A 13,531-nucleotide genomic window follows, 5' to 3' on the forward strand; every position below is an offset into this window, starting at 1 on the left:
GTGGTAAGCTTGCCTTAACAGCAACACTGTGGGAATGTGTGTACGTGTGCACGTTTGTACATATATGGTTATGGCACCATGTAATTCTACCATTTATGCAATATTTTATATAGAATTATATAAAGGGGTTTCTTACCTACTAAAGGGTTACTGATTCTATATTTCACATTTTGCTCAGCTTTGCAGTCTACTGTACATGGTGTTCTGTTCTTCACTTTCATAAAAACAACATTCCCTAACAAGTTGTGTTCATTGGTTCGCTTCACCCCCTCTAACACCCTCACCCTGTTACTGTAGGACAAATGTAATAGAGTGAGTGCAAACAGAAACTCCAAAAGCACTGTAGTTAGCAGATTTCACTTCCATCCTCTCTTGAGAGAACGTCTGCTTCCCACAGATATAAATAGGGGTAGATTTGATAATTAGTAGAAATAAAGGTCCTGGAGCTCAAATAGTTTGATCAGCACATTTCCCCCTTCTCCCTGACCTTTTATTGGACATGTGTCTTTAGCTCTCTCTAACTACATCTCAATCATAGTTTTTCTATCCCCCCATCATCCTTCTTGAATTGTTTTCATTCTGAAAACACTACAAAAACATGGTTATACATTCTGTGTTTTACATACTGAATTATACATATTGTTTATCTAAATAATATGTCTTTATGTGATTTCTAAATGTTTTACATTTAGAAATCTTCCCAAGGATCCTAATCAGTGTGTTGTTTTCTGATTGATTAGTGCCACACAGACCAGCTGGGCACAAAGTATCAAGTGTTCTTTCAGCCTTTCTGCATTCTTCACTATGGGAAAGTGAGCACTGAATGTTAAAGGATGTTAGGATCCATGGCAGACTGTTGCAAATCATTCAATATCCATGTCTGCTGGTCTAAAATTGATCAAAAATGCTGGATGTGTGTCTAAATAATCTGATAAGAATTTGCAAGTCGCAAAGTTATTTCTCTCACTTTCTCTCTTAACTTTATGTCTCTTTCTGTCTCTGCCTGTCTTGCATTTCACAGACACCACATTGTGTAGTATGTGCTCTGGGGGTGAATGCTAGCTTGAGCCTGATTGCCCCTCTCTGATTATACATCACACCTTAATGTTAAGGATAGTTAATGCTCTTAGAAATTACAAAGCTTTCTAAACAAACCACAAGGGACATAACAGGAAAACAATAGTCAAGTATTTTAGTGTGGTTGGTAAATGAAGACAGATTGTGTGTGGCTGCCAAAATAAGAAGATACTTTTATAGCAATTAAAACAGCCCCTGCGTTGTTTTGTTCTTAATCAAGCATTCTTCAGAAACCTGGTTGTCATTTTCTTTTTAGTTTCACTCTTCAAAGTTTCACTGCAACTCGGGTAGTGTGTTTTCTCTACAAAACCATAATAAAAAGTGTCTCTAGCAGCATGCATATTTAAATAGAATGTATTTTGTCTGCTCTCTCTTTATCTCATACCCTGTTCTGAGGCTTGAGTGAAATGATATAAGCTTTCTCACATTTGTACTGCTCGTATACCAGAGAAGCCCACCCCCCATGCTGTTTGCTAATTGGCAGGAGACTGGGAGCTTCCTGCTGTGTGTTCGCTGCTTCCCATTGCTTCGCCACCCCACCAGGTCTTACACCACCTCTCTGCAGAACCCAGTAATTAACCCACAGCTAATTAACTACTTCTAATTACACCAGCACGCTGTTTCTATCACACCCTCCAAAACTGAGAAAACACTCTGGTGCAATGTATGAATCCCCTTGTAGTGGGTTTTGAAAGTTAGCTGAGCTCCAATCGCCTCATTGAATCAGACTGCCCTATGTATGAGAACCATACAGTTATGCACTATGATTTCACCGCTGCTCTGTCTTAAATCACTTTTCTTCCGTTCTGCAATATAAAATGGATTAGCAGAATTTGATGGTGTTGCGTAAAGGGTAAAATCCTTTTCAAGGTTCTATTTCAAGTCTATTAACAAAGGAGGCAATTGATATTACAAAAAAATCAATTTCGCCTTTTCTGGCCAGTGAAACTAGTACAAAATGGTTAGTAAAATTGAGTGCTTTACAACTAAACACATTGCCTCCTGGGTATTTGAGTTGTTCATATTGTAATCAGTAAGGATTATTTTAGCAGCATATATTTTTTCAACACTAGTTTAGTACATAAAGTACACACAGACAGCAATAATACAACTGGAGAGTTGCAGTCGTTTCTCTATAGAAACTCATGGTGGCTGTAAGCATGGCAAAAGCTGCATGCCTCAGTTCTGCTATCTCTGAGAACTACTCCCAGACAAGCCAGAGACCGGCCCCCTCTACTCACACACACACTCATGTAAACACACAGTACCGTTCTTCCCTGCCTCAGACTCAACACAGCCACGGCTATTTCTGTTCCACAGACTGATAGCTCCTACTGAAGATCATTGATTTTACGGGAAGCCCTGTTTACAGGCTGAGTGCCATCGACCTGAGGTGACTTTTTGCCTCCTGCAGTTGGAGCAATAGAGGAGCAGCCTTATGTCTGCATTAGCACAATAGCAGACAGAATATTTACAGCACATCATAAACAACAATGCTGCACATGTTTAATTGTCTGATTTACAGGGTTGGGGAACAAAGAGAACAAGAACTCTCCCTAATATAATTAGAATACTTTATTGTGGTTGACAAATATTTTTGGCTTAACTATAAAATAAATGTGACCTTGTGATAGCACTGAAATATGATATGCATTTTTCACTTTCAGACAATTTGAGCTAGTGTATTATTTGAAGAAAAGCATTAATAAAAAGTGTGTTTTAATGACATTAAGACTAAGTTATCATCTTGATTCTGTACAGTAAATTATCTGACTGTTTAGTGCAGTAGCACAGTTGGACTTTTTCAGATATCGCATACTTATTCCTTAGCTGAGTATCATCTTATTGTAATAGATGTTGGCTGGAAGGCCACCGTTAATTCATACAGAGACTAGAGTAGATTGAATATAGAGGAAAGTAAAAAAGGTGGAAAGAGACACTTGCATTGCAATGTCAGAAACGTAAATTCCCTCACAGCGAGATCACAGTTTTAAAAACAGCATTTACTAAGCCATGTCAGACATTAAAACGGACTTATGTTTAAAAGGGCAATGCATGAACATTTTTATTGGTGATTACGGTAATTGGAATAAACCTAGGAGATAAACCCAGGCCTTACTCTGCCTGAGGACTACAATGGTTCTCCCATCAATGAGCATGTCCCTAGTGCAACATCAAAGGCCTTCCCCTGCTTTATCAATAAGAACCCTTCCTTCCCACATCTTCCTGTAACTTGCTTAGCGTTCACGCCATTGATTTTCCAATAAGCGCCCCTTACCCTGCGGTGGCTGGCCAGGCTCTGTGATGGCTCAGAGACTAGACATAGACAGGCAACATCACTGAGGGACAATTGAAAAGCAGATCGGGGGTATTGTTAGGGGTCTCTAGGCTGATTAAAAAACACTGTTTTTCTATTGTAAATAGGTGTTCGCTTACTGCTGACGTGTACGCAAATAGGAATAAGGGTCAGGGCTGTATCACACTCACAGCCCAGCAGTACTCACAGCTAGGGCTGAGTCAGAGATAATTCCCTCAGGAAACCCTCAAGAGTAGGGTCCTCTGGAGGGAAGGCCAGGCCTTCAGGCAGGTGATCAGGCATGCTTATAATCAGATGGTTCCTTAGCCTTTAATTCTTCCCAAGTTGGCTGGTAGATCCCACCTTATGAAAGGACCCATAACTTATATCTTATCTCATTTTCCATCTCTACAAAATGACAACCAGACCCAGTCTTTGACAGTGTTCATTAGGACACAGGCTTTTTCAAAAGGTTTAACCTTATCTGCTTTTTAGGGAGGTGGAAAGAGATGAAATATTACTTTTTATTGTTGAGTCAGAGGGGAGAAAAAGAGAGAGGTGGGGGACCCTGGCATAAAGCCTTTGAAGGCAGGTGGCAGCAAGAGTGTGTGAGCACTGGCGTGCTCTCCCTCAGATCAGCTCAGGAATTTAGCCTTTTCTTCCCTCTGATTATCTCTTATTGTCAGTTAAGGCTTGTTTTGGCTGCATACAGCCTGCCTATTGTCGACCCAGTAGGCCCACATTCAGAATTATGATACAACATAAGCAGAAGCCATGGCAGGTTGACTTGTTTTGCGCAACTAGCATTAGTGCCCCAATGCAAAGGTTTTGACTACTTTTCTCCTTATCACAGTACATATTCATACATTTTCCACTCTGCAGTAGTCACCTTTAGCAGGCTGCTCCATTATTTTGATTTGTGGTTATTAACACAGTCAGCACACAGAGACATTGGCCTCCTCCACTTCCCCTCTCCTTCGACCGCGTCTCTTTGTCTGTCTCCCCGACTTGTTTAGTGCCTCCCAGAGATTAAAGCTTTTCCTGCTTTAAACAGGTGTCACTGAGCCAGGCAGACCTCCGAGAGACAAACAGCGTTATATCTGTTGGCCCATCTGCGACTCCCCGACTCCAGACAATCCCATTGCTCATCAGTAACCACTGCAGGTTATTGAATTACACCATCTTGATTTTAAAGGGCAATCCTGTTTTCTGTACGCAGTGGACACACCAAGCTGGCTCAAAGCTCCAGCACTGATCAAGAGTCATCCTGTTGTCTTGTCTACTGCTAATTGTGTCAGGTATCTTACAGGAGCAATAGGGATGGATGGGTACATACACTCACTACTGTACACAGTGACTTTTATCTCAGACTTGAAAACTTAAGAGGTTATTGCAAATCAAAAATCTTAATTGGTAGTTGCACATATCGTACAGTCTTCCCAGGCCTGCTTAAGAAAGGCAAAGGAATCCGGAGGAGGAGCTGATGGAATAGATTACAGGAACAAGGTGTGAAACGCTTCATGCTCAGACAGGACGCATGGATATTTTTCCCGTGAGGCCGGCCTTTTAGACAAGTCACATTTTCTTCATGTTTTCATTTCATTTTACATTTTATCCATGTGCTTTTAGGTGACGAATCACTGTCTGTTTGACATGTGGCACTTTTTTTTTTCATGCATTACTCTCGCTGCCCTCAGTCCATTTGTGTGAAATGGCTGTTGAGCTCATTGCCTCTTATTAATGGAGCAGATAATAAATACAGACCAGTAACGCTAGTATCCCCTCACTCAATATGGCAGCCATCTCTAAATCATGTCTGGCTGTATAAAGCAATCTTGTTAATAAGCCAGCCAGTCTAATATCTTTCATTTTATATGCAAAGCAAGGCAGGGTTCATCAGGGTCAGCTTCTGTGTTGTGTCAACAACACAATCGGGTGGACCATGCTGAGAGAAAATGTCTATCCCTGAGTATTTATTACTATAACATCTACATCATATTTGCAGTCATGATGTAAATTCCTTGCTTTATCATTATGGTATGTATTAGTTTATTGTTACTTTGCCCAATCAACGTTTTTTTCTCTCTCCTGCTATTGTTATTTAGGAAGTCCAAAGACAAAAGCAACCCTTTAATATACATGTCCATTATTTTTTTGTAGCTTGAGTGCATAAAGACTACAGAGCTCTCAGGTACGGTATGTTTTGTGGGAGACAAGCTTCATCAGACATTCATGAAGAGGCAGACAGCCATTATCAATCTATCCTCTCCCTCAGTGGTTAATATGTTAGGGTGTGGGGGTAGACTCCATTCTGATCACAGCTGAAATTTGCATCCCTAAGTAAATAAGTAAATAAATCAAATGCAAGCAGGGAATGTGCTAATCAAGCGGGACATGGCAGTGAGGTTGGTGCCGGGAAACTTTGCTCATGTAATATTCAGTACTGGTGGGTTAAAGGGCAGCCCAGAGTTATTGGTTTCAGCCCGATTGCCCCCTTTAATCAATGTTGGCTGCATCCCTTTAATAAAATTATTAGCTCAGCAGTATCTTGTGCTATCATTTTATCTCTTCTGCGCTCTAAATTGCAGCCTGTGTTGGGCCGCTCAGATGCTCAGGGCATGTTCAGCTCCCGTAAGCTCAGTTCCCATTTATTATTTTAGAGGCGAAGGGTGGCTGGAGTGTTTGAAACCAGGCTGAGCGTAGAGGTTATTGGATGCAAGATCTAAACACAGCTGCTGTGAAGTCCCAACCCAGCCTATGTATTTTGGGCTCACAGAAAAACTGCCTTTTACTGCTCTTATTAAAGATCATACACATCTATATCAGTATATCAGTAGTGCACATGTATTATAGCCTTCTTTATACATATAATCAACTTGAAGATGGAGTGATAATGGTGATACTGTGAAGAATCTCTTTTTTTAGATGCAGTTTTCCCTTTTTCTTTCAGTTATGTAAATGTACAATGTGCTGATGGGTGGCTTCTCAGTGTCTAATTATCTCACAGGGAATCTATTTGATCCATTAAGTTAGCCTGTTTCTCCTTTTTTCTGACTGCAAGTTAATTAAAAACGGATGTAGGATTTGCAGAATATACGATTAGGAGTGTTGTTTGGAAGGTGAAGATAAAAGATGGTACCTTCCTGATATGGCAGGAAGATGAATCATGGACGGCTTATTAGTGCTTGTCTCAGGTATTGTGTTTAAGTACCTAATCTAGCGTAATGAGCAAGGTGTCATTTTTCCAATTATATCTCAGACTTTTGTCTCTCACCCTATGCACTTTACATTTGATTTTCTTCTTTTAAAGTTCCTATATATAACAGTTTTCATGTATTCTTTAACTGATATTTTCTTAATAGGCATAGTTATATTTCAGAAAATATCGACATCTTTCTTTGCAAAGGCATTGCAAACTATGAGTTGAAGCATGATCAACGATGAGTTGTTTGTGCATGTGTTATTGTGTCTATGTTTAAATTTAACATCCAAATTTCAACAATAACCCCTTATCGTACCTTTTTTGTGTGTCTGCAGGCCTGGATGCGATGAACGCCTCATGTAGGCATCAGCATGGACAGCTGTGAGTCTCCTGTGGTTTCTGGGACAGACGATGGGCTCGGCTCCTCCCAGCAGCAGCAACCACCACAGCCCTGGAACGATCACTCTAGCTCACAGGTCCCTTGCACCAACCAGGACCCTTCGCTGGACCCCTTGTCTCTCTCTGCTCCGTACCCTTCTCAACTCAAAAACTCCAGTGCAACTCATGACGGAGTGAGAGAACCACTGTCCCAGCAGCAGCAACCAAAACAGACATCACCCGAGGCCCACCGTGATAGCTCTGCCACAGGCCAGCTGCATCCCATAAGAGAGGGTCTTGAAGAAGAAGAGCAAGAGGGAATAAGCTGTGGAGAAGAGGAAGAATCTGAGGACTTAGATGAAATGGAGATTGACAACTGTTTCCCTAGTCTTCAACCCTTTCCTGGGGTCTCAATGGCATCTGGGGGAGGGGGTATGCCCACTCTTTTGCGGCATCAGCCCACAAGACAGCAGGGAGCACCTGAGAGTGGGAGTGATGAAGGAGAGGAGGAAGAAGAAGAGGAAAGTAGTGATGTGGAGAACCTTGCTGGAGAGATAGTGTACCAGCCAGATGGCTCCGCCTACATCGTAGAGAGCATCAGTCAGTTGATCCAAAGTGGTGGGGGCATGGGCAGCCTGCTTCCCACAAACTCTCTCACCAGTGGGGGAAAACCGGGGGATCCTGCTGGGACTTCATCCTCGGTCTACCCTCACATCATCAACACGTTCCACATAGCCTCGTCCTTCAGGAAGTGGTTTGGCAATTCAGACCAAGGTTTCCCCAATACCTCAACCATGGCAGGTCTCAGCCCTGTCCTGCACAGTTTCCGTGTCTTTGATGTGCGGCACAAAAGCAACAAGGATTACCTGAACAGCGATGGGTCTGCCAAGAAGTCCTGTGTATCCAAAGATGTTCCCAACAACGTGGATTTCTCCAAATTTGATGGGCTAGCCCTATATGGCAAGGGTAAGCCCATTCTCATGTGTTTTCTCTGCAAGCTGTCCTTTGGCTATGCCCGTTCCTTTGCCACTCATGCCGTCCATGATCACCGGATGACACTGTGTGAGGACGAACGGCAGCTGCTAGGGGACAAGCAAGCATCTGCCATCATCCAGGGCATTGGGAAGGACAAAGAGCCCCTCATCAGTTTCCTGGAACCAAAAAATAAGAGCACTTCTCTGCCACCAAACCTGCTCCCCAATAACTCTGGCCAGAGCTTCTATGGCACTTTTAGTGGTGTCCATTTTGAGCCTGGAAGCAGCAGCAGAGGCAGAGAGAGCCTCCTCAACAAAGACTCTGACTCTGGTCCCATCCAACAGCAGCAGCAGCAACAAAACCCACTAAGCTCAGTCCTCTCTCTTGGGGGGCTGAGCATTCCCAAAGCATCAACTCTTACCTCGTCCTCAGGCTCTGCCAAAGACTCCAGTGCCCTGCCCAAACAGGGAGGGAGAACAGAGGAGCCTGCTGGGAAAGAGTTGGCATGCAAGGGAGAGGATGGGGACACCAAGGGAAATGAAAACAAGGCGCACTTATCGAGCCAGATTGGTTGCTCGGAAGAAGAAGAAGAAGAAGAAGAAGAACTGTTATTAGGGCAGGAGGAAGATGAGTTAGAGGCAGAAAGCACTGCAGTGGTCTGTGGTGGTAACAGTAGCAGCGGCAAGGGTGAAGCGGGGGAACAAGCTATCTCAAACCAAAGCATTTCCAAATCTTCTTTATTAATGCCTAGTAGCGCTCTCCAGCCTTCTGCCTGCACCTCTGCGGTCAGTTCCACACTAAACAGCAAAGACCCTGCTTCCACTTCCTCCTCTGTTAAGAAAGAGGGTTCAGCTGCAGACAGTGGAGGGAGGACCTCAGAGCTCCCTCTGAGCTTTAACTGTCAGGGACCCACTGTTCCCATGGCAGTGAGAAGGAGCGAAGACGACACTGCTGGCACTTCCTCCTCACCTCTGTCCTCCAATGCTGCTGCTGATGAAAGTGCCAATCGAGATAGTGCCACAGCTCCAGAACCAAATGATTGCTCAGCAGAGGGAGAGGAGGAAAATGGAGCCCTTCTGCACCATCACCACATGCACCACCATCATCATCTCCTCCACCCATCATCTCAAGGTCACTCGCACCTCTTCCCGGGAGGCTCCTGTGACTTAACAGGGATGGGCGAGTGTTCCCAGAACCATGGGCCTGGTGGCAGCGGAAGTGGGGTAGAATGCCCTAAATGTGACACCGTTCTGGGTTCTTCACGCTCCTTGGGTGGACACATGACCATGATGCATTCACGCAACTCATGCAAGACACTGAAGTGTCCGAAATGCAACTGGCATTACAAGTACCAGCAGACATTGGAGGCACACATGAAAGAGAAACACCCCGACTCTGGAGGTACCTGTTCGTACTGCACAAGTGGTCAGAGCCACCCTCGTCTGGCTCGTGGAGAAAGCTATACCTGTGGATACAAGCCCTTCCGTTGTGAGGTATGTAGCACAAAAATGGGTTGCCATTAAAGTTGTTTTTTTGTTAGTGAGCCATTTACATGTATGTCAAATGGGAACTGATGGGTAATGGTTGCATATGTTTACTTTATTGCTGTTCAATTTAAATTGTCTTATATGTTCTAGGTTTGTAACTACTCAACCACCACAAAGGGCAACTTAAGCATCCATATGCAGTCGGACAAGCACTTGAACAACATGCAGACACTACAGAATGGAGGTACCATTGGATCTGCACAGGAGCAGGTATTCGGACATACCCCAGGTGGAGTGGTTGCAGTCCCCTCAGTGACCCAGTCCAGTAGCCATCACCCTCCACACCACCATCCAACACAGTCCTCCACGCATATGGCTGGACCGTGTGGGGCCCCTTCCCCGACCAAGCCCAAGAGCAAACCCACTTGGCGGTGTGAGGTATGTGACTACGAGACCAATGTGGCACGGAATCTGCGTATCCACATGACCAGCGAGAAGCACATGCACAATATGATGCTACTCCAACAGAATGTCACTCAGATGCAGCATGGACGACTTGGCTTGGGAGCCATGCCTTCACCATCTGAAGCTGAGCTATACCAATATTACCTGGCCCAAAACATGAGCCTTCCACCAGGCCTCAAGATAGACCCAGCTGGAGCTGAGGCCCAGTTCCTGATGGGGAGTTTTCACATTGATCCCAACATGGCTGCCCTGGCCCCTGCACTTGGTGAGCACCACTCTGACTTACTTGCTCTCAGAAATGACCATAGTAACCACAGAATCCCAAGGAGATATTACTTTTAGGATAAATTAGTTTCAGTTTTACTTAATCTTTATTCCTAATTGGAGAACACAAATAATTGTATTAAACTCTCTTTTCATTGTGTTAAAACACAAAATGAGGAAAATGGAAAATTGCATATTGCCCCTCTCTCCTGTTTCTTTCTTATACCCTAAGGTATACCTGCCCTAGTAAATTTAACATCATTCTCTCAATTTAGTGTGTCTGCAATATAAAGTGGGAGTGGTGTAAGAAAGATAATCCTTTTGAGTCAAGTTTATAGCTGGGGGCTTACCCCAGACCCTCTCTCATATTTCCTTACAGATAGTGTTCATGATCATTTTCCTTATTCAGTAGGCCTATGCTCAATGCCTTTATCTCACATCAATAGTTAACCTTCTAGTGCCAAATACTAGTTTGTCAATTATTTTCATCTACAAATGCTTTTGGTGTACATGTATCTATTATTGAAGAGGTCATTTGTTTTTGTTTTCAACAAGACATCTAAGTAGTACCCGCTTTTGCTCACAATAGGTGAGTTAGTGTCACACCTCTATTTTCTCTTTTCCCTGCCTTATTTCTCAAGCAGCTACCCTTAGCTTTTTCATGTCATTATTCCCCAACTGCTGCTGAACTTCACCACTGGAGTTCTTTTTCAAAATGTGTAATTGGAGCTATACATTTTATCTTGGTCAAAGAAGGGAGGTTAGAGGGCACAGCATGTGTAATCCACAAGCATATAAGAGCTTTTGGTAGGCCAGTTACAACCCAAAAGTTTGTACTGATTTGTCTCCAACTGTCGCCAGTTCAAAGACAAACAAGTATTGATTGCATTTGCCGGGACTAATTATTTTTAGCTTTTCTGCCATCTGGTTCATTTTCATGTGAGGTGAGTTTTAATAAGCATGTTACAAGGGAGGCAATGATGACACAGTGGTGTTATCCTCTGTCACACTTTAAGGAACTCTTAAAGCCATCATACACAAACAGTCTGAGGTTAACTCTACAGTATGATACATAAGGCTTAGTAAATCTCTTGGAAAATCTGCCATAACAAGGAGATCTCAGACCAGGCAGCCAAAGCAAGAGGTTCTCTTTCATGCTCTCACTGTGGATTTTTGACTTTAGAGTGCATTGCAGAAAAGATAGATAACAAATGTTAACCTCATATGATCTCACACTCATAGTAATCTTCGTTCCCAAGACTCAGCTACTGTAGTGAAAGGAAGATATGAAATGAAGGGCAAGAGACTAAAAAAGAAAGGAGGGGGATGTGATTTTTAAGCCATTTGTGCTGGAATGTAATGTCTCACATACACTGTGTGTGACAGCACAATGGAAAAGTCAGAGAGTTATGCACTTTAAACATTAGTCTTAGAAAGTAATCTAATGTATTTAGATTTTCTTTTAAGATTCACATAGCATTATCAATCGTACATGATATTTTTGAAAAATGAGTGTTTAAACAGCAAAATATGTGAAAACAAAGCTACATACCTAGGTCTTGATCTAATGGTCAACAACTAGGATTCAGGGAGGAGTATAAGCTAAGTACGGGTAAATCATTGATTCTAAATAGTAATGACGCATGAGAGCCAGCTAGAAAAGAGACATGCAAGGTGCAGAGAAAGACAGCACTGGTATAGCTATTGGATATGTTTGTTTGTAAGAGATAGAGAGAGTGTTAGAAGCCATGAATGCAGAGCCAGGTCTGTGAGTAATTTCAGAGGGCTTCTCAAAGGTCTCCCTCTCCTGGCTATAAAAACTCAGGTAATGGAGAAAAGTCCAAGAGCAGGCTGCATACTGCAGCAATAAATAAAAAGGAGCTGCTGGAATTAATTTAGTGTAAAGGCAGGCAGGGTCAAGCCTGTATGCTCAGTCTGGGCAGTTAAAGATTAAAGATCAGCAAGCAAAGGCAAAAACTCCAGCTGCTCTTACCTCATATTTTTAGCATGAATTTTTTAAGTCATCCTACCCAGACTGTATAGACATCAGTTCTATGGTCGGTGTCATATGATATGTGCTTGCTATGTTTCTTTCCCCCTCTCCTCATCGTTTAGACTCAGTACCAAGCAGAATTAATCTGTTAGGTGTCCATATTGATTTAGAGGCAATCTGAAGTGAAATAAGCAGAAGAATCCAAGAAGCAAAGTGGATTTTTTTAATGCCATTTTTCTGTGAAAAGTGGCAACAGATTTGATTTACAGTAATGTGTGCTTTGGAACTCCTTAGTTCTTCAGTAATGATAAAATAACTTGCTTTTTCTGTGGAGCTCATGGCCTCTGGAGTTGATTTACAGACAGGCCATGAAAGTCCAATAGCCCAAGCAGGGCTATGTGTATGTTCATTCTCTGGCAGTGTAAGGTCCCTATGGAAAATGTCCCAGCTTTGCTCTTTCTCAGCTCAAAGTAAGGATAGCTATAGGTCCATTTCAAATTTCATGCAATATAGTTTATCCTCCAGGCGATTCCATACTGACTGACACAGATAAAGTAAAGCTTTGGAAAACCACACTGATATGCAATTCATTTTGAGAGTGGAATAAACAGACAGCAAACACTTAAATAATGATGTCCTGAAGTGAATTACTGAGAAATAAAGTGATCTTTACAACTGAACTCCAGTTCAGAGTGTTAGCTTTGAGTATTTCTAGGATAATTCTAAAGATATTTTTTGTCTCTTTTCCTCTTTTTTTTTTTGTCTCTCTTTGTGTTCCCCCCACATTTTAGTAGGTGGGGAGATCCCTATGGATGTGCGGCTGGGCAGCGGGCAGTTGGTGTCCGAAGAACTGATGACCCTGGGAGAAAGTCTATCACAAACCAGTGACCCCTCCCTCAAGCTCTTTCAGTGCGCTGTATGCAACCGCTTCACCACTGACAACCTGGATGTGCTTGGCATGCATATGGGAGCTGAACGCAGCCTACCGGAGGAAGAATGGCGTGCTGTGGTGGGTGACTCTCACCAGTGCAAGTTGTGCCACTACACCACTCAGCTCAAAGCAAACTTCCAGCTGCACTGCAAGACAGACAAGCATGTGCAAAAGTACCAGCTTGTGGCCCACATCAAAGAAGGGGGCAAAGGCAATGAATGGCGTCTGAAATGTGTGGCCATAGGCAACCCAGTGCACCTGAAGTGTAACGCCTGCGACTACTACACTAACAGCCTGGAAAAGCTGAGGATGCACACTGTCAACACCCGTCATGAGGCGAGCCTCAAACTCTACAAGGTTAGTAGTTCTCCTTTATCACATACACCACACAAACTACAGAGTATTTCTATTTTCATATCATTACTGTATATATAACTAATCGGGCGTAAAGAGCATGTTCATA

General features: G+C 42.9%; 1 protein-coding gene across 3 annotated transcripts in view; it reads left to right on the plus strand.

Annotated features, from left to right (window-relative positions):
* zfhx3b (zinc finger homeobox 3b) overlaps positions 1–13,531 on the plus strand; it is a 133,347-nt gene that overhangs the window by 38,998 nt on the left and 80,818 nt on the right. For all 3 annotated transcript variants that reach the window (XM_063881164.1, XM_063881165.1, XM_063881166.1), the window contains exons 2-4: positions 6,911–9,421; positions 9,566–10,145; positions 12,929–13,425. In XM_063881164.1, the coding sequence (XP_063737234.1) occupies positions 6,947–9,421; positions 9,566–10,145; positions 12,929–13,425 (3,552 nt within the window). In that variant the 5' untranslated portion in view covers positions 6,911–6,946. The remainder of the gene's footprint in view (positions 1–6,910; positions 9,422–9,565; positions 10,146–12,928; positions 13,426–13,531) is intronic.

Source organism: Eleginops maclovinus, chromosome 4 (genome assembly GCF_036324505.1).
Source record: "Eleginops maclovinus isolate JMC-PN-2008 ecotype Puerto Natales chromosome 4, JC_Emac_rtc_rv5, whole genome shotgun sequence".
Taxonomy (NCBI): Eukaryota; Metazoa; Chordata; class Actinopteri; order Perciformes; family Eleginopidae; genus Eleginops; species Eleginops maclovinus.